This window comes from Bufo gargarizans, chromosome 2 (assembly GCF_014858855.1).
Source record: "Bufo gargarizans isolate SCDJY-AF-19 chromosome 2, ASM1485885v1, whole genome shotgun sequence".
NCBI lineage: Eukaryota > Metazoa > Chordata > Amphibia > Anura > Bufonidae > Bufo > Bufo gargarizans.
In genome coordinates this window covers 172,309,855-172,332,258 of record NC_058081.1, presented here as the reverse complement: position 1 = coordinate 172,332,258, position 22,404 = coordinate 172,309,855, and the positions used below count along the sequence as shown (strand labels likewise).

The following is a 22,404-nucleotide window of genomic DNA, read 5'->3' as shown; positions in this document are numbered from 1 at the left end:
ACTTTTATATGTAGGTTTGCAGTTAAGAGCTTACTGTATTTAGTTGTGCAGTGATAAGTAAGAGGTTAAAGAAAAATAAAAAGGTTTTGAAATCGCCAAGTCAAAGCCCTGACCTTAAAGGGAACCTGTCATCAACTTTATGCTGACCGTACTAAGGGCAGTATAAAGAAGTAACATAAAAGCTGATTTCAGCGGTGTCTCACACATCAGCTAAAAGTAAGTGGTTGCAAAGAACCAGCATCATAATCATTGCAGCACAGGCCTTAAAAAGAGTCTACCTGAGAAGAGTCATGGTTATTCATGTGTGAGATTGTGGAAAAGCTCTGCCTGCATAATGTTTATGCCTAGATTGTATTGGAGCTGTCATTTGGCATTCCGGGCACTAGAGGCCACTGTTTTGCAGCTACAGTCAGCACACTCTGGGATCTGCATATGCAAAGCAGATGATGACTCATGCAAGCTGCTTCTGAAAACCAGGAAGTCTGAGCTAATCTGACATGAGGGAAGGATTGTTCTGTAAAATACTGAATCCGATTCCATCCTGGCTTGCGGATGTCCGGGAGTGTATGGACACGCAGAGGAAGGAGAGTAGCTGTTGTCCCCTTACTGGATCCAGCATTTTGAAAGAGAGATTGTCCCAGGAAGACCATTTATAGTGTGTGGACAGAAGCCTTATTATCAAGAAATGCCGCACGGTTGCTGAGAGGTTGGTCGCCATCCCAGGTAAGCGGCATCCTCGGGCCCAGAATGGACGCAGGTCAGTACACCTGGTTACTGATTGTAATATATTGTGTGGCACCTGAAGTAACAGAGACTAGCCTAGGCCTCGCTTTATTTAGATAGTTAGGGTTATATTGTTTCCTAGGCCTTACTGTACTTGACTGCAGTAAAGTAATTGACTTGCAGGCTCTGCTGCGTCTGCCACCGGCTAAGGGGGGTCCTCTGTAGTGGCACAGCATGACTTGCAGGCTCTGCTGTCTGTGCCATCGGGCTAGGCCTGTCCCTCGGACAGGGACTGTGACTGTGGGCCTGGGGGATAACTTAGTCTGTGCATACTTGTATTGTTATGTTATTGCTATTGTTAAAGTAAAGTTTCTGTTTTTGCATATAAAGCTGGTGTCAGTGTCGCTTTTCTTGTCTGTGACTTCGCTGTATCCTGGGGAGCCCACCCCGGTACACCGCTCACACATGAATTCCTGCTTTCCCTGCCCACCTGCTGGTTTTTTACCTAGTTTTCTCCCTTTCTTTCTAGGAGAGAACTGCCAATCATCAGCAGGGAGAGCAGGAGATTATGAATAACCATGACTCTTCTCAGGTAGATTTGACTCTTTTCAAGGCCCGGGCTGCAATGATTATGATGCTGGTTCTCAGCAACCACTTACTTTTAGCTCATGTGTGACACACTGCTGAAAGCAGCATTTCTGTCACTACTTTATACTGCCCTCAGTACGGTCAGCATAAAGTTGATGACAGGTTCCCTTTAATCCAATTGAAATATTGTGGAAGGACCTGAAGTGAGTGTTTCACGGGAGGAGACCCACAAACCGCAGTGTTGAAGTGGTTTTGTTGCAGTTATTGCTACACAAGGGGGTCACACCAGATACTGAAAGCAAAGGTTTTGTCGCTAACAGACATGGGGTATTGGATAATTTTCCTCAATAAACAAATGACCAAAGTGTAATATTTTTGACTCATTTGTTTGATCTGGTTATCTACTTTTAAAAATCTGATGTAGTTTTAGGTCAAATATCTGAAGTTTTCACAAACTTTCAAGCATCACTGTATGTCCTCCTACTATATGCTAGTGCATCCACTTGGTCTCTAGCCGAAGATGGTGGAGACAGGAGCTCTCTTATGCAGCTTGCTGACAGCCTTGCAGTCCAACAGATGCACACTTATACATGTATTCATTTTTCTTTATTTTTTTGAGGATTAGAGGTCCTTTAACCCTTAGGATACCTGAGGTTTTATCTTTTTTGCATTTTCATTTTTCTTCTCTATCTTCCTTGAGCCATAACTTTTTTATATTTCTGTTCACATAGCTGTATGAGGGCTTATTTTTTGTGGGACAACTTGTACTTTCTAATGCCACCATTAATTATGGCATGCAATGTAGTGGGAAGCGGTAAAAAAATTCCAAATGGGGTGCAATTGCCTGGGGCTGGGACATTCAAACCAATTATTGGCATTGCCATTAGCCGCAGGGTTTTTGCGCATTTAGATGCTGTAATCTCACTTGATCACGGCATCTAAAGGCTTTAATTACCGTGATCGGCATCATTGCTGGTCACGGTAGTTAGCCTCAGGTCTCTGCTGTTTGAAACAGTAACGACCTGCCGGCCATGATGCCCTCTGCACGTGCGAGTGGGCACCATGTTTGCCTATCTCTCCAGTAGCGAAAGGTGCCAATACACCTTCAATATATTTTGGTAGAACGCTGATTCATCAGACGGCCATTCTTCCCAACTCCCACATACACATATATGTTTAGCTTGGCTGAGCATGCATGTATACTCAATGGGGAATAAAGACCAAGTTACTGCCAGACATCTCTGGCAACCGCTTATCTCCCTTGTGAACCAAAGTATTGAGCATTGATATACAAGATGCCCAATACATGTGATGTTAGGGAAGAATCAGGAGGCTCTGTGGAAATCGTCAGGTTCAGACAAATGTTTACTTTTGTGAATGGGCATCTTTACAGTGGAACATGAAAACCCAGTATTTTATCTCACTAAATGTTAACCTTACTTCAAGCCATTCCAGGAATTCTGCTATTTCTAGACCAATAAATCGAGCATTCTGTACTGCAACCGCATAATGTGCATGAGCAGAGGACAGCCAGTCCACGATGATGACATTAATCTGCTTTTTACTGGATTTGAATGCAGAAGCCATCTTTGGAATCCAAGCTTCCAGATTTCCATCAAGCTAGAAACAAACAATACAGCAAACGTGTTAGAAATGATGATGGACTTTTACATGTCATGTTTTTATGTCAAGATACTGTATATTGTATTATATATAATCCAATGGCAGTGAATAGAGACAGCAATGCGTACACTGCCTCCTTTTCATTCCCAAGTTGTTGTCATGGTGAGATAATGCCTTTTGTATAATTTTATACAGTTTTAGATATAAAAAAGAAAAATTAAAAATAAATACATACCGACCATCCATGTACTATTACAACAAGGGGAAAAGTAGCATTAAATGCACAATTTTCCAGGGTTTCAGGCTGACCTGCCACAACAGGACACATATTATTTCCTGACCCTTCATTGTACAACAGCAACTTGGCCTTTATGGTATTTGGATCCTTTTTCATTTGTATTGCTCTGCGAAGTCCTTCCTTGTAATCTACAAAAACAACAATAAAGCTATAATAAGAGGGAATGCATCATGTCCAATCCTGCAGGTACAATTCTGTACACTTTTAATTTTAAATGTCCTTATCAGGCCGATTATTGGGGATGAGCGCTTGTATAAACGCTTGTTCACGATAGTTGGTTTGTGTGAAAGGTGCCAGCAGTTACCCGATAAACGAGCCAACACTTGTTCATCGAGTGATTGTGTAGTACCCCAGACCTGGGATATCTTCTAGTGATGATCGAGCATGCTCGGCGGAACACCAGTTCGGCTCAAGCATCTCAATGCTCGGCACATAGCGGTATTAGGCCGAATACCTCATGTGCTCGAGCGCAATGCTCAAGTCTCCGCCCAGCACATTTCTTGGCTGCTATACAGCCAATAAACGTGCAGGTAAGTACTGCCCTCACTGTAATGCCTTAGCCATGTTGGCTGCTGGCATTACAGTGATTGGCTGGCCGGAATGCCTCATCGAGTGCTATATAGCACCCGATGACGCATGTTAGGCTCATTCTTAGTCAGGGAGAGCGGTGCTGAGGAAGAACAGACAGTGTAGGGAGAGATTTAAGAATATTTTTACCACCAAAGCTTTTCAGAGACCCAAAAGTCATTTTAAGGACTAATGTGTGTGGCAGCAGCAATCTATATTTTAAGCGCAACCTGCGCTAAATTGATAAAACTTTACAGACCCAAAAGTCCTTCTAAGGACTATTGTGTGTGGCAGTAATATAATTTTTTAGCACATCCTGAGCTAAATAGCGTACAATAGTTAGGCCGCTGCAGACAGCGACATTAGCTGCGCCACATCTCATGTGTAAAGTGTGCGCATCCAAAAAATATCTGTGACATCCAGTGTACTTTTTCCGTAGATGGTGTCCGCTGCAGACAGCGACATTAGATGCGCCACATCTCCAGTGTAAAGTGTGTGCATCCAAAAAATATCTGTGACATCTGCAGTGTAACGTGTGCGCTAAAAAATGTATCTGTGACATCCAGTGTACTTTTTCCGTAGACGGTGTCCGCTACGGACAATGACATTACACTGGAGATGTGGCGCAGCTAATGTCGCTGTCTGCAGCGGACACCGTCTGCGGAAAAAGTACACTGGATGTCACAGATATTTTTTGGATGCGCACACTGGAGATGTGGTGCAGCTAAAGTGTGCGCATCCAAAAAATATCTGTTGACATCCAGTGTACTTTTTCCAAAGACGGTGTCCGCTGCAGACAGCGACATTAGATGCGCCACATCTCCAGTGTAAAGTGTGCGCATCCCAAAAATATCTGAAATCCAGTGCACTTTTTCCTGTAGACGGTGTCCACTGTGGACAGTGACATTAGCTGCGCCACATCTCCTGTGTAAAGTAAGCACATCCAAAAAACTGACATCCAGTGTACTTTTTCCGTAGACAGTGTCCACTACAGACAATGACATTAGCTGCGCCACATCTCCAGAGTAAATTGTGCGCATCCGAAAAATATCTGAAATCCAGTGTACTTTTTCCGTAGACGGTGTCCACTACAGACAGTGACATTAGCTGCGCCACATCTCCTGTGTAAAGTAAGCACATCCAAAAAACTGACTTCCAGTGTACTTATTCCGTAGGCGGTGTCCGTTGCGGACAGTGACATTAGCTGTGCCACATCTCCAGTGTAAAATGTGCGCATCCCAAAAATATCTGAAATCCAGTGTACTTTTTCCGTAGACGGTGTCCACTACAGACAGTGACATTAGCTGCACCACATCTCCAGTGTAAAGTGCGCGCATCCAAAAAATATATATGTACTTGGTATCGCTGTAATCGTACTGACCCAGAGAATGAAGATATTATGTTATTTATGCTGAAAAATGAACACTGCAAAATTTATAATGTACAAACTCGACAGTTTTGCTGTTTTTTCACATCTCCCTCCCAGTTAGTTAATAAAAGTTAATCAGAAAGTTATGTGTACGGCAAAATTTAAAACTACAACTTTTCCCACAAAAAACAAGCCCTCATACGCCTACATAGATGAAAATTACAAATGTTATAGCTCTTGGGAATGCAACAATGAAAAAAGAAAGAAAAACGTTTGGTCATTAAGGCCCAAAACAGACTGGTCACTTAGGGGTTAAATAAGGACTAGGGTAAACAAATTTTTTCTCTATATCTCTATTGAATATAAAAATGTAGTCCGCTTAGTTTATATAGTTTTCAATAAACAATGACGCTGCAGCACTTTTCACAGCTGAAGGACTGAGATCGCTATAACTAGTGTTGAGTGAAGCAAGTTACAGATCATAGATCCAAAGTCACTTCGGTCAAAACTTCGTTTGAATGCTGTATGAAGATCTGTCTCCATACAGCATTCAAATGTATGGGCTCCACAGAGGTGAAATTCTAGCGAGACTTCGGTGAATAAATTTGGACTTAAATTTTTCAACTTGAAAGCTATTTTAAAACTGGGATCCGAAGCCGGCCTACTGGTACCTGGGTGCCAATGCCGACTTTAGATCCCAGTTTTAAAATAGTTTTCAAGTTGAAAAATCTAAGTCCAAATTTTTTCACCAAAGTCTCGCTATACTTCAGAGAAAACGAATTTCAGGCGGATCTCTGTACAGCATTCAAATGAAGTTTTGACTAAAGCAACTTCGGATCTATGATCCACAGCTCACTTCGTTTTCCACTAGGTGTAACCAATAGCCGGCTACTGGGGAGCAGGATACTCCCGGACAGACACGTGGTTTATTTAATGTTACCAAAACAAAAAAATATATAATAAATCGCCAAAAGTAATACACACATATAATGTAAATGCAATCTTTATTGTTTAAAAAGCAAAAATAAATACATATTCAAGCAATACTCCATGTAGTGCAGTGCAGGACAATACTGCGACAAGTATACGTCCACCACCCCTCCAATGACAGTAACTCCTATGGTATGTTATTCATAGTCAGGTAAGATATTATAAGCCGCAATTGTAGTACAAATAGTGTAACAGACACATATCAAATATTAATGGCTCAAATATCTCATAACTTGACCTCATGTCCCATCCTATCACCATGCTCATTTAGCACTCATAGTTATTACCTCAGTCTCCACAAGGCATACTCAAAGTGCATGAAGCCAGTACCTGATTTGGACCTTGCGTACAAAATCCTGCATACAATATAGCATCTAGAAAGTAATAAACATGGGAAAAGCAACTATTAACCTGGAAGCACGCGGCCAGTTACATCGGCCTTCAATAATATCAGACCGTCAGTACGCGTCGACACAACTGCAGACACTGTTCGGCTATACCACAAGCAAATTAGCTACTGTGTTACAGCATATTTGAAGCTATTTGACCTACCCAGAGCATAAGTTGTCAGCGAAAACCTCTTTAAAGCATAACTATCGTTTCAATGTATTTAAAATGTGTAACAACAATTATGTTAAAAACTCTTTCATATACATTTTTAGAGAATATGTGTAATTTTATTGCAAACTACCTCTAAAGTGTCCCATTAGCAACACTCTAACTGAGCATTGCTAAGGAGAATCCTCCTTCAGTGTTCTACTGTAAGATAAAGAGGCTGGCTTACCAGCCTGCCTCTGCTCTCTCTCGCCCAGCCACTGACTCACTATGTACAGTATAACTAACTTATTTTAATAAGTAGATTACTATGAATTATATAGTCCCTTCTGTCCATGCCTATATCATCTGTTTTTAGCACCAAACTCTGCAGCCCTGCTCCTTCCCTATCTTCAAAGTGCTAACCAGAAAATCACTGGGAAGGCTGTGAGATGCAGGCTGCAGTGATCAGCATCACAGTAAGTGTACTGTATGCCTGTATTTTGTGTTTGCTGCATAGCTGTTTTCTATGATAATAATAATCTTTATTTATAAAGCGCCAACATATTCCGCAGCGCTTTACAGTTCTGGGGTTCATGTACAAACAGTCATAAATAACATAGCAACAGACAAGTCAATAATTACAACAAGAGGAACGAGGACCCTGCTCGCAAGAGCTTGCAATCTATGATCCCAGGATTTATTAACTCGGGATGGCACTGGGAAGATAGAGAATAGCACTGCAGTTAAAATGTTATTAATCTTTTTTTATTAACATGACATTTTTTAGAAGTTGAAACGACAGTTAAAGTGAATATAGACGAACCAATAATCGTCCGGATTACCTGATGAACGAGCATCCTGTCGTTCGTGCATGCACATAAATTTGGACAGCAGATCATGTGGTCTAAACAGTGATCAGCTGCCCAGAAACCATGATTCTGTACGGGGACGAAGGATCGCTATAGAGATCCCTCGTCTTCATACTGTGAACGAGATCGCTGACAATCGGTCGTTCCATCAGCCCATCTAAACCCGCCTTTAAATTTTAAATCTCTGCTCTTTTGAAGCTCAGTTGTACATGGGGACCGTCTTATCAATGACTGATAGCTATCTATGTATACACACACACACACAATGATGAGACAGACCCATTCAGATATTTACCAGAAATAGATTTAAATGTATAAGTTACAAGTGTTGCTGAATCTTTTCTCATAAAACTATATATCAATCTGCTCAGATCCTTCTTCTTTATAACATCGTGTCTGGAGATTGTTCTGCATTTTGTGGTGACAGGTTCTCTTTAAAGAAAAAGGTACACCCCTGCCCCTCAAAAAAACAAACATATTTTTTATTAGCATTTACTTTTTCAAAATTTCACAATTGTATAACCCATAGAATACAAAATGGAAAATTTGCTGTTTTTCTCATCCGACTCTATGAAAATATTCAATAAATGATATACAGCTCAAAATGGAACCAATAAAAAAATGTTTGGATGTCATATAACTGTTATATATATTGTGTTCACAGAAACAGAAAAGATAATATGCCTTTAAGATTCATTTAATGGATGTGAGGTAAGCTCAATGACACAGCAGAAACAACAGAAGGCATAGAGTTAAACTGTTGTTGCTGGGAAGGCGTCTAGACCAATCACAGCCTCACACACAGCAGGAGTCTTGGCCAATCACAGCCAGCCTCACACACAGCCTGTGTGGGAAATTCCCTAGCAGGAGCTTCTAGAAATTATTATTCACCAGAGAGAGAATCTGAACAGACATTCACTCCACTAAGAACTGTGTTTTATGGAAGCAGAGAGGCCAACATAGGTATTTAAAACAGATATATAATGTTCCTACTGTTATTATAGTGATTTGAACTGTATACTGAACCAGTTATATGTGCGTTTACTTACAGTTCCACCAATTGCAAATACTATACAATTGCAAACTACAAAGTTCACAATCCAAATTTAAATTCCATATTGCAATCCAAATTGCATACAACCATACCAGATCATACTCAACCAATCTGCAAATAGTTACTGATAACTGCATTTTGCAAATTGCGACCAAATTTATCAAGTGAACTATTAGTTAGACCTCAGATATACCTCTCATAGAGATCATAAAGTGCTTAATTTAAAGGGAACCTGTCACCGGGATTTTGTGTATAGAGCTGAGAACATGGGTTGCTAGTTGGCCGCTAGCACATCCACAATACCCAGTCCCCATAGCTCTGTGTGCTTTTATTGTGTAAAAAATCAGATTTGATACATATGCAAATTACCCTGAGATGAGTCCTGTCCCTGACTCGTCTCACGTACAGGACTCATCTCAGGTTAATTTGCATATGTATCAAATCGGTTTTTTGACACAATAAAAGCACACAGAGCTATGGGGACTGGGTATTGCGGATGTGCTAGCGGCCATCTAGCAACCCATGGCCTCAGCTCTATACACAAAATCCCGGTGACAGGTTCCCTTTAAAGTGAGAGTACAGATACTCAAGACAGAAATATATCCAGCATTTTATGTTGAATGACAAGACTGTCATTGTCAAGACAATGATATATAAAGAAAAGTTGAAGTTAAAGAAGTTATTTCAAGCATTTGGTGTGCTCTTTAAACCTACTGTTTCCATAGAACAGCACTAGAGGAATTACAGAGTAAGGCCCCATGCACACGGCCGTTGTTCACGGCCGTGTGCGGGCCGTGGAACCGCGGCCTGGATCCCTCCTGAGAGCAGGAGCGCACGGCGTCACTGGTTGCTATGACGCCGTGCGCTCCCTGCTGCCGGCACAGTACAGTAATACACTGGTATAGATCATACCAGTGTATTACTGTACTGTGCCGGCAGCAGGGAGCGCACGGCGTCATAGCAACCAGTGACGCCGTGCGCTCCTGCTCTCAGGAGGGATCCAGGCCGCGGTTCCACGGCCCGCACACGGCCGTGAACAACGGCCGTGTGCATGGGGCCTAACAGACAGTCTGATTAGACTAAAAGTCAGAGATATCAAAATTCTTCTAATGCCACAGCGCAAAAGGCCCTTCATAGTGCTGTGCCTGCCACAACTCGGAGGGACTCCCTGCCTCCATCTCCACTGCATACTGCCACGGTGTGTCTGGATCCTCTGCTTCCTTTTCCTCATTCCTCATCGCCCTGCTCCTCCTCTACTGTCACCTGTGCAGAAAAACCACCCATTTTGCTACACATTGCTTGTGCTCCAATGTCCTCGTTCTCCTTCAGTTCAGCCCCCACAGGGCTCATGTGGCCATGAGTAGTGTTGAGTAGCCAATGAGAAGGCTTTGACAAAGCTTAGCAACGTCCCTAGCAACCAATAGAAAAGTTGCCTACCCCACGCCGATAATTCACGAGCATTACGCAAATAATACATTGCCGATTTTTGCAGTCAAGAATATAATCTCGAATTTGTGAATACATGACGAATATTTTACAAAGTATTCAAGAAATATCGCAAATTCGAATATTGCTCCTGCCGCTTATCACTAGCTGTGAGATCTAGGCGACACGTCTTCAGTACCCTGACCAGACAGATTTACCAGCACCTGTTCCAGGACATGAAGCAGTGGAATGACGTTGTTCATCCCGTAGTCCTGGCCACTGGCTGACATCGAAGTTACACAGAGGAGTACTCCTGTCTGCTTGGATCATCAAGAAATTGTTTATGGCCTTTCTCTATTCGTATAATCGGTCCAACATATGGAGGATGTAATTCCAGCAGGTGGAAACGTCGCATATCAGCCTATGTTGGGGGATGCTGTTCAGCCACTGCAGCTCAAGGAGGGTGTGCTTTGCGGTGTATGAGTTGCTGAAGTGCGTGCAAAGTTTCCTGGCCATTTTTAGGTTGTCTTGCAGATGGGTGGTAGACTTCAGGAACCGCTTGACAACCGGATTAAACATGTGTACCATGCAGGTTGCATGGCTCAGCCCTCCTTTACGTAGTGCCGACACCATGTTCTTCCTGTTGTCGGTCACCATGGTTTCTGATTTTGAGTTTTTGCGGAGAAAGCCAGGATTCGATTTTGTGATGAAGGACACAGAGCAGTTCCTCTCCTGTGTGTCTCCGTTCGCCAAGGCAAATGAGGTGCAGAACAACGTGACACCGCCGTGCCCTGCACTTGTGGTATGCTGGAGGGGCACTGTGAATTGTCCCTGCAGTGGAGGCTTAGGACACGATGGAGGATGAGGAGACAGAGGCTGACATTGTCGCAGAACCAACGGCATGAGAACGTGGATGCTTAAGCGGTGTCACCTGGCCAAGTTGCTGGTGTGGCTGTGCAGGAACCACATTCACCCAGTGGGCCGTAAAGGACATGTATCGTCCCTGACCATAGTTATAGCTCCACACGTCGGTGCTGCTGTGCACTTTGGCAAACATCAACAGGCTCAAGGACTGGCACACCTTCTGTTCTACATACATGTGCACCCTAGCCACTCTTCACCTTCTGCCCACAGATTCTACAAATGGCTATGTTCACCTTCTCCGGCAGCTTAACAAAAAGCTGCCAAACCGCGGAGTAGGTGATTTTACCCCCAACACTCCGCACTGACTGACTGCTACTGCCGCAGCTTCCGTGAATCCCTGCACCACTACTTTCCGGGCAGGTAGTCTCCTGCAAAGTGGGTGGTCTACCCTGGGCATGTTTGGCTCCCGACCTCCCACTGCTCCCACCATGCTGACTCCTGGCCACGCTAGCGACTTGCTGGCTCCACCGCTGCCTTACTGGCAAGCTGCCCACCTCTTCTCCCGATGATGATGAAGCCCCTAATTCACCCGGGTCCCAAGTGCAATCAGCTACATCATCATTATCGAGTACTGTCTGCACGTCACTGATGTCCTCCTCAAAGGTCTCTGACCGCTCGCAACACCAGATCCCACGCCACTCTCCTCATCACTACTTGTCTGCCTACCGAAGGAAGCGGCGGATGTCTCCTCCACATCTTGGCTGGCCAGTAGCTGCTGACTGTCCTTTAGTAGCTTGTCCTTGCTGTATAGTGAAGCTGAGCTCAAAGCATATAATACTTGTCTGGCTGAGGGAACAGAAAAGGATAGAGGCAGGTTGAGGACAGGTGAGGGCACAGGGCCTGCTACCGGGCTATGGCAACTAAGGGTTGTGTCTGATGAACCCACCGACTCTTGACTAGGGGTGTCTGATGTTAGTTAGGACGAAGTGGATGACTGAGTCAACCATTCAAGAACTGCTGGGTTGCTGGTCAAGACACGACCACTAGATGACACTGGGAGCTCAGGCCTCTTGCTGCGACTCCTGCTGCCACTCCCCCTTACTCTGCTGCAACCTGTGCCTGTGACAGAAACATTTAGGCCTCTGCCACTCCCCTGTGCAGGACCTGGCACTTTTCTGTGTGACATAGTGTTGGGCCTTACTGTTTTCCACTTATACACGTCAAAAAAGGCTTTAGAACATAACTGCACTGGTGAACGGCAAATAATATATATTTTTGTGTCACTAGTACACGCCACAAAAGGCTTTAGAACATATAACTGCACCGCTGAACGGCAAATAATATATATATTTTTTTGCCACTAATACATGCCAAAAAGGGCTGTAATTTTCTCACTTCGCCACACAACGGCAAATAATTTTTTCGGTGCCACTAATACACGCCAAAAAGGGCTTTAGAACATATAACTGCACAGCTGAACGGCAAATAGGCCCTTACTCTTTTCCACTTATACACGCCACAAAAGGCTTTAGAACATATAACTGCACCGCTGAACGATAATAATATATATACGCTAAAAAGGGCTGTCATTTTCTCACTTCACCACACAACGGCAAATACTTTTTTTGTGCCACTAATACACACCAAAAATGGCTTTAGAATATATAACTGCACCGCTGAGCGGCAAATAATATATATTTTTGTGCCACTAATACACGCCAAAAAGGGCTGTCATTTTCTCACTTCACCACACAACGGCTAAGAAGCCCTTTTTTCCCACTAATACAAGCCAAAAAATGCTTTAGAACACATAACTGCACCGCACAAGGGCAAATAAGAGGTATAAATATTTCCTTGTAATAAACCCTGTTAATGGCTGTATCAATCAGCACTAGCACCCAAATAACAAGAACGGTTTGCTGGAATTACAGAGCTGTATAATGGCAATTTGGATCTGCAGTCAGTGCAGCAAGGTGTAATAGGATTGTTCCTATTACTCAGGCTGTAACCATCCCTACTGAACCCTGTTCTGCTTCAGTGCTGTGGAATGATTCCTCCCTATCCTTTGCCTGAAAATCTATACAGCAAAATAAAAGTTTTAAAGTCTTGTCTACCATTGTCCCTAGCACCTGCTGACGTTTCTCCCTGCACTAAGTACACTGGAAAATGGCTAAATCCAAGATTGCTGAGGCTATTTATAGGGCTGTGACATCACGGGGCTGACTGGTTGCTGATTGGATGCATGCATGGCATTGTGGGTGATCCCTCTTTCCCAGAGTTCCTAGCTCCATGTCATTGTCAGCAGCCATTTTAAGAAAAAATGCGTTTCATTACCACGAAGCGTGAGGAAATTCGGATTTGGTGCGAATCAAATATTTCCTGAAATTCAGATCAAATTACACTTTGTCAACTTCGATTCGCTCATCTCTAGTGAGAACCAAACCTGATAAAGAATCTTAAAATGTAAGAAAGAAAGATTTAGAATTTTTTTGAATTGTTTTATCTTTTAGGAGCTTTACTCTTAATAATGAAATTCCTTTGTGCCTTCCACACTTCAGTTCGTTAATTGGAAAGTCAAGTTGATTTAACATATCAGATTGGCCGTAAAATTTGCAAAATCCCTAAAAATGGATATGTAAATTAATGTGCTAATGATAAAAATATTGCAGCAATTAGTAAGAGTATCAAGTCATCAGGGATGATATTTTACTGACCATCAAGGTTAGATGGGTGGTCTGAAGCCAATGTGATGTCCAGTCAATGAAGCATTGCTAAGCTTGTGTTTTAAGTAAAGGCGGCTCAACTGGATCTAAACAGTGAGGTTTTCTAGGATATAAAGGAAACCTTTTGGGGTGTTATAAGAAAATCTGTGCTCAGCACTTAGCACCCCTGCTGATTGACTTTCGTATGCCTCCATTAATATAATTAAATACTTTTTTGCTTCATATTAAGGGCTTGTTCACACGACCGTCACGTGTTTTGCGGTCCAGAAATTGCGGATCCGCAAAACACGGATGCCGCCCATGTGCCTTCAGCAATTTGCGGAACGGACGGCCCTTTATAGAAATGCCTATTCTTGTTCGCAAAACGGGACCACGGAACAGAGCAACGGATACGGACAGCACGCGGAGTGCTGTCCGCATCTTTTGCAGCCCCATAGAAGTGAATAGGAAGGGACCAAAACTACAGTCGTGTAAACGAGCCCTTAATCGGATGTCAAAATATACTGTTCATTTGAATATGTATTCTTTATATCTGGAGACTGACAAGGCAACTGCAACAAGGAAGCTCTGACATTAGCACATATCTCATGTATGATTTTGCACATTGATAATATTAGGACATTTGACATGATCAAGATAATTATGTACTCTGGTGCAAGTAGTATACCTCTAAGTTACATTTATACAACTGCAAATGTAATTGCCGGAAAAAAACCCTCTGTCAATCCAGTAGTCTTCTACATAAATACCATAGTGGACAATTCCCTTGGAGGCAGAACACATGACGCTGATATGGAGCCCTATGCAAAACTCCTACATTTGCTTCCCGATAAAAAAAAACTCCAGCAATTTCCTACTGTAGCCATTAGAGGGAGATCTGTAGAGATTTTTACAGTTTCTATTCAGTTCGACTGTAAAGCCTCTTTCACACGGGCGTCATGTTTTCGCGGGAAAATGCGCGATTTTTCCGCGTGAGTGCAAATCATTGTAATGCGATTTGCACGCGCGTGAGAAAAATCTGCATGTTTGGTACCCAGACCCGAACCCAGACTTCTTCACAGAAGTTCGGGTTTGGGTTAGGTGTTGTGCAGATTTTATTATTTTCCCTTATAACATGGTTATAAGGGAAAATAATAGCATTCTTAATACAGAATGCATAGTACAATAGGGCTGGAGGGGTTAAAAATAAATAAATAAATAATAATTTAACTCACCTTAATCCACTTGCTTGCGCAGCCCGTCCTCTCTTCTATCTTCTTCTTTAAGGAATAGGACTTTTGATGACGTCACTGCACTCATCACATGGTCCATCACATGATCCATCACCATGGATGATGAGGAGTATGTTCCCTCAAAGCGGGCGAGGTATGGCATGAAGCTGTACAAACTTTATGAGAGTACCTCAGGGTACACTTACAAGTTTTGAGTGTACGAGGGGCGAGATTCCCTTATTCAACCCCCAGAATGTCCCCCACTCTGGGTGTTAGCGGGAAACTTGTGTGGGACCTTATGCACCCACTGCTAGATAAGGGTTACCACCTTTATGTGGATAACTTTTATACTAGTATCCCCTTGTTCCAGTCCCTCGCCGCCAGATCCACGTCCGCTTGTGGGACCGTGTGGAAAAATCAACGCGGCCTCCCTGCCCACCCCCTCCAGGTACCTATCCCCAGGGGTGAAACCCGTGCCCTTACCACTGGAAACCTGTTGCTGGTCAGATATAAAGACAAGAGGGATGTCCTTGTACTGTCCACAATTCATGGTAACGGCATCACCCCTGACCCTGTGCGAGGTACTGCGGCAACGGTCCTCAAGCCCAATTGTATCGTCGACTACAATCGGTATATGGGAGGAGTTGATATCTCTGATAAAGTCCTCAAGCCAAATAATGCCATGTGCAATACCAGGGCATGGTACAAAAAAGTTGCGGTCTACTTGGTATGTACAACTTTTTTGTGCTGTCCCGGAGGGACACAGGGCAACACAGGGACATTCCTTCAGTTCTATGAGGCAGTCCTCAAGGCCCTGATCTTTTCTGACCGGGAAAGAGCAGGCCGGAGTACCTCGGGAACTGGAGGCCCCCGGATCGTCCCTGGCCAACACTTTCCAGGTGTGGTCCCCCATACTGGAAAGAAGGGACGAACCCAAAAAAGGTGCAGAGTGTGTCACAGGAGGGGGATACGGAAGGACACCACTACTCAATGTGACACGTGCCCCGATCATCCGGGCCTCTGCATTATTGGTTGCTTCAGGGAGTACCACACTTCCATGGAGTACTACATTTATATCCCAATGTAGCCACTGACAATCGGATAAAAGAACTATGGTTCTCAGACTTGAGACACCCAAAAAAATTGTAAAAACTAAAATAATAAAAAAAAGTATACAAATTTGGTATCTCCGCGTCGGTAATAATCTCCTCTATAAAAATACCCCATGACCTAACCCCCCAGATTAACACGGTCCAAAAAAAAAAAAAAAACGTGCAAATTTTTTTTTGTCACCTTACATAACAAAAAGTTTAATAGCAAGCAATCAAAAAGTCATATAGCCACCAAAATAGTGCCAATAAAACCGTCCTCTCATCCCACAAAAAGTGAGCCCCTACATAAGATAATCGGCTAAAAAAACAACAAAAAAAATGACTCTTAGACTTTAGAGATACAGAAAAATAAAATTTGTATCAAAAAGGATAATATAGTCTAAAACCTAAATAATTGTAAAAAAAGTTGACTTATTAGGTATTGTCGCGTCCGTAAGAATACGTAAAAATACCCCATGACCTAACCCCCCAGATTAACACGGTCAAAAAAAATATTTAAAAACGGTGCCAAAACAGCTATATTTGGCAATTTTCCATTTCAATCCGTTTTTTTCCGGTAACAAAACAAGGGTTAACAACCAAACAAAACGTAATATTTATTACCCTGATACTGCAGTTTACAGAAACGCCACATTTGTGGTCATAAACTGCTGTATCACTAAAAGGCAGGGCACAAAAGGAAAGGACCGACATTGTTTCTGGAAGGCCGATTTTGATGGCCTTTTTTATTGACACCATGTCCCTTTTGAAGCGCCCCTGATGCACCCCTAGAGTAAAAACTCCCTAAAAGTGACCCCATCTAAGAAACTACACCCCTCAAGGTATTCAAAACTGATTTTACAAACTTTACTAATCCTTTAGGTGTTCTTCAACAGTTAATGGCAAATGGAGATGAAATTTCCGAATTTCAATTTTTGGTAACCTTGCCTCACAAAAATATAATATGGAGCAACCAAAAATCATATGTACCCTAAAAATAGTCCCAACAAAACTGCCACCTTATCCCGTAGTTTCCAAAATGGGGTCACTTTTAGGGAGTTTCTACTCCAGGGGTGCATCAGGGGGGTTGAAACAGGACGAGGTGTAAATAATCCGATCCTTAAAAATCATTGTTACACTTTAGGCTACTTTCACACTAGCGTTTTCAATTCCACTATTGAGATCCTTTATAGGATCTCAATAGCGGAAGAAAAAGCTTCAGTTCTGTCCCCATTCATTGTTAATGGGGACAAAACTGAACTGAACTAAACGGAATGCACCAAAATGCATTCCGTTCCATTTGGTTGTGCTCCCATCGTGGACAGAATAGCGCTGCAAGAAGCATTTTTCTATCCGCGATGTGGTGCGAAGCAAGACAGATCCGTCATGACACACAATGTAAGTCAATAGGGGTGGATCCGTTTTCTCTGACACAATAGAAAATTTATCAGTCCCACATTGACTTTCAATGGTGTTCATGACTGATCCGTCATGGCTATAGAAGACATAATACAACCGGATCCGTTCATGACGGATGCATGCGGCTGTATTATGATAACGGAAGCGTTTTTGCAGATCCATGACCGATACTCGAACAATGCTAGTGTGAAAGTAGCCTAATAAAAAGAAAAAGAAAAAATTATGAATTTGTCAGAAATCTCTTGTGTTGGGGCCCTTACTAAGCTGTGCTATGGGGCTCTATCAGATCTGTGTATGCCCCTGCCACCCAATATTAATGTGAGTACATGTTTGACATCTGAAGTGACGAAAGTAAAAGCAGCAAAAAGTAAAAGCAGATAACAAGCTAAATATGCCTGCGAACCTATCCTTATAGTCTTATACATTACAGTAGTGGGTACATTATTCCATGTATAAGAGACAAGTCAGACTTCTCATTAGCCGTTTGCTTATGATGTGCAGATACGTAATCTGTGTGTGTAGTTGAAACTGTTCCAGTCCTGAAATAACCTCTTTACTTTAGAAACAGGTCTCTTTTTTTTTCTCAGAAAAGAGCAAGACTTCAGAAAATCCTATCCATGTGCACACATTCACCTGGCATAGGACTAAACGTCTGCACTACATATTGAATAATCTGATCTAATGTTTTTTTTTTTTACATTGCATAGCTGGGTAATCTAAGGAAAAAGGAACAAATAATTTCACAGACAGTTACCTGTAAACTAGCCCACTAGACATCAGATTATTAGTAGCACTAAACTCTAGCAGACGAGTTAATGAAGGCATGTCACTAAAAATGCAGTGCTATCTGCAGGATATAGAGCAGGAGGAGATGAGCAGATTGATGTATAGTTTTGTGAGAAAAGACTACAGTAAAACTATATTACATTTATATCTTTGCATTTTCCAAAACTGGTTCTCAGTACATGGGGTGTGTATACATAGATGTCTGTCACTGATAGCTGTAAACAGGGGAGGTGTTGACAGTGACTGACAGCTATCTCTGTATACACATTTACACAGAGAATGCTATCACTGATAACACCTCTGATGTGTATAACTAGTGTATTAGTGGCACAAAAAAAAAGTACAAACCGGATTCCAAAAAAGTTGGGACACTATACAAATCGTGAATAAAAACTGAATGCAATGATGTGGAGATGGCAAATGTCAATATTTTATTTGTAATAGAACGTAGATGACAGATCAAACGTTTAATCCGAGTAAATGTATCATTTTAAAGGAAAAATACTTTGATTCAAAATTTAACGGTGTCAACAAATCCCCAAAAAGTTGGGACAAATAGCAATAAGAGGCTGGAAAAAGTAAATTTGAGCATAACGAAGAGCTGGAAGAACAATTAACACTAATTAGGTCAATTGGCAACATGATTGGGTATAAAAAGAGCTTCTCAGAGTGGCAGTGTCTCTCAGAAGCCAAGATGGGTAGAGGATCACCAATTCCCACAATGTTGCGCAGAAAGATAGTGGAGCAATATCAGAAAGGTGTTACCCAGCGAAAAATTGCAAAGACTTTGCATCTATCATCATCAACTGTGCATAACATCATCCGAAGATTCAGAGAATCTGGAACAATCTCTGTGCGTAAGGGTCAAGGCCGTAAAACCATACTGGATGCCCGTGATCTCCGGGCTCTTAAACGACACTGCACCACAAACAGGAATGCTACTGTAAAGGAAATCACAGAATGGGCTCAGGAATACTTCCAGAAACCATTGTCAGTGAACACAATCCACCGTGCCATCTGCCGTTGCCAGCTGAAACTCTACAGTGCAAAGAAGAAGCCATTTCTAAGCAAGATCCACAAGCTCAGGCGTTTTCACTGGGCCAGGAATCATTTAAAATGGAGTGTGGCAAAATGGAAGACTGTTCTGTGGTCAGACGAGTCACGATTCAAAGTTCTTTTTGAAAATCTGGGACGCCATGTCATCCGGACCAAAGAGGACAAGGACAACCCAAGTTGTTATCAACGCTCAGTTCAGAAGCCTGCATCTCTGTTGGTATGGGGTTGCATGAGTGCGTGTGGCATGGGCAGCTTGCATGTCTGGAAAGGCACCATCAATGCAGAAAAATATATTCAGGTTCTAGAACAACATATGCTCCCATCCAGACGTCATCTCTTTCAGGGAAGACCCTGCATTTTTCAACAAGATAATGCAGACCACATTCTGCATCAATCACAACATCATGGCTGCGTAGGAGAAGGATCCGGGTACTGAAATGGCCAGTCTGCAGTCCAGATCTTTCACCTATAGAGAACACTTGGCGCATCATAAAGAGGAAGGTGCAACAAAGAAGGCCCAAGACGATTGAACACTTAGAGGCCTGTATTAGACAAGAATGGGAGAGCATTCCTATTTCTAAACTTGAGAAACTGGTCTCCTCGGTCCCCAAATGTCTGTTGAGTGTTGTAAGAAGAAGGGGAGATGCCACACAGTGGTGGAAATGGCCTTGTCCCAACTTTTGGGGGATTTGTTGACACCATGAAATTCTGATTCAATATATTTTTCCCTTAAAATTGTACATTTTCTCAGTTTAAACTTTTGTTCCGTGATTTATGTTCTATTCTGAATAAAATATTAGAAGTTGGCACCTCCACATCATTGCATTCAGTATTTATTCACGATTTGTATAGTGTCCCAACTTTTTTGGAATCCGGTTTGTATTTGCCGTTGTGTTATAAAGTGAGAAAATTACAGCCCTTTTTGGTGTGTACTTGTGGCAAAAAAAAAATATTTGTCGTTCAGCGGTGCAGTTATATGTTCTAAAGCCCTTTTTAGCTTGTATTAGTGGTAAAAAAATGCAGTTATGTTATAAAGCCTTTTAAGGCATGTATAAGTGGAAAAAAGTAAGTCCCTATTTGCTGTTCAGAGGTGCAGTTATATGTTCTAAAGCCTTCTTTGGCATGCACTAGTGGAAAAAAATGGGCTTATTAGCCATTGTGAAGTGAGAAAATGACAGACTTTTTTGGGGTGTTTTAATTTCCTTTTTATTTATTTATTTGATCTAACAGTATGTCAGACAGAGAAGAGCCAGGCCCTGCACAGGGGAGTGGCAGAGGCCTAAATGTTTCTGGCGCAGGCACAGGTCGCAGCAGAGTAAGGGGGCGTGGCAACAGGAGTCGCAGAGAAAGGCCTTAGCTCCCGGTGTCATCTAGCGGTTGTGTCTTGACCAGCAACCCAGCGGTTCTTGAATGGTTGACTTGGTCATCCACTTCGTCCCAAGTGACATCAGACACCCCCAGCCAAGAATTAGACGGTTCGTCAAACACAACCCTTAGGTGGCATGGCCTGGAAGCAGGCCCTGTGCTTTTACCTGTCCTCAACCTACCTTTGTCTTTTTCTGTTCCCTCAGTCAGAAAAGCATTATATGCTGTGGGCTCAGCTTCACTATACAGCGAGGAAGCGCACTAGAGGACAGTCAGCAGCTACTGGCCAGCCAAGATGTGGAGGAGACCTCCGCCGCTTCCTCCGGTAGGCAGGCAAGTAGTGATGAGTGGCGTGGGAGTTGGTGTTGCGAGCGGTCAGGCTCCTGACCCAGAGACCATTGAGGAAGAAATCAGTGACGTGCGGACAGTACTTAATGATGATCATGTAGCTTATCGCACTTCGGAGCCAGGTGAATAAGGGGCTTCATCATCATCGGGAAAAGAGGTTGGCAGCTTGCCCGTGAGGCAGCGGCAGAGCCAGCAAGTCGCTAGTGTGGCTAGGAGTCAGCAAGATGGCAGCAGTGGGAGGTCGGGAGCCAAACGTGCCCGGGGTAGACCACCCGATTCGCAGGAGCCTACCTGCCCGGAAAGTAGTCGTGCAGGGGTTCACAGAAACAGCCGGAGTAGCAGTCAGTCAGTGTGGAGTGTTAGGGGTAAAATCACCTAATCAGCGGTGTGGCTGTTTTTTGTTAAGCTGCCGGAGGAGGTGAACATGGCCATTTGTAGTATCTGTGGGCAGAAGATGAAGCTTGGCCAGGGGCACCACGGCCCTGCATCAACATATTCAGCCTCACCATAAAGAGGCCTGGGAGAACCGTGGCTCAAATGTGGGGGTCCAGTCTGCAGCAGCAACTACTGCATTAGCCAGTGGCACGCACCCAATTTCAGGCAATCAAGGCTCCACCCCCTCAGCCGAAGGGAGCTGTCTGTCCTTCCCATCATCTGCTGGTCCTGATGCTCCTGCTCCTCCTCCTACTCCTCGTCAGTCACCCTGTCAGCAATCAATCACGGAAGCGATTGCCAAGAGACAACAGTATGCGTGCACTAATCCAACAGCGCAGAAGCTGAATGTGCTCCTTCCTGGTCAAGTTGCTGGTGCTGCAGTCCCTCCCTTTCCAAGTAGTGGACAGTGGCGGATTACAATAGGGACATTCGGGTCGGCAGCCCTGGGCCCAGCACCGCTGGGGGGCCCAACGCTGACCCGAACGCCCACATACTGCGGCAGGGCATGGGAGCGCATAGCTCCCTGTCCCGTCGCCGATCACCGCCATAGGCTTCAGGCCTAGTAGGCCTGAGGCCTATGCGGTAGTGAAATCCTGGCGCAGGCGTGCGCGATGACGTCATCGGGGGACACGTGGGGGGTGGGGGACAAACAGTAGGACAATGTCATATGGCCTAGGAAGAGACTGGTGCTCATGAAGCACCGCAACCTCTTCATACAAAAAAAACCTAAACTAAAATGGAGGGAGGGGCCCAAGTTGGGTAGACAGCCCCGGGCCTATCATGCACTTAATCTGGATTCTGCACCTTTCAGAGTACTGATGGCTTGTGCCGAGCCGAGATGGAGAGTCCCAAGCCATCATTTCTTTGCCAAAAAAGGCAGTACCAGCCCTGCACACGTATGTAGAACAGAAGGTGGGACAGTCCTTGAGCCTGTCGGTGTCTGCCAAAGTGCATGGCAGCGCTAAAGTGTGGAGCTGTTACTACGGTCAGGGACAATACATGTCCTTTATGGCCCACTGGGTGAATGTAGTTCCTGCACAGCCACACCAGCAACTAGGCAAGG

General features: G+C 43.5%; 1 protein-coding gene across 1 annotated transcript in view; it reads right to left on the bottom strand.

Moving 5' to 3' along the window:
- Positions 1 to 22,404, bottom strand: part of LIPC (lipase C, hepatic type) — a 202,396-nt gene that overhangs the window by 86,339 nt on the left and 93,653 nt on the right. The window contains exons 5-6 of the mRNA XM_044283292.1: positions 3,170 to 3,360; positions 2,752 to 2,931 (exon numbers count right to left, since the gene is read on the bottom strand). Coding sequence (XP_044139227.1) covers positions 2,752 to 2,931; positions 3,170 to 3,360 — 371 coding nt within the window. The remainder of the gene's footprint in view (positions 1 to 2,751; positions 2,932 to 3,169; positions 3,361 to 22,404) is intronic.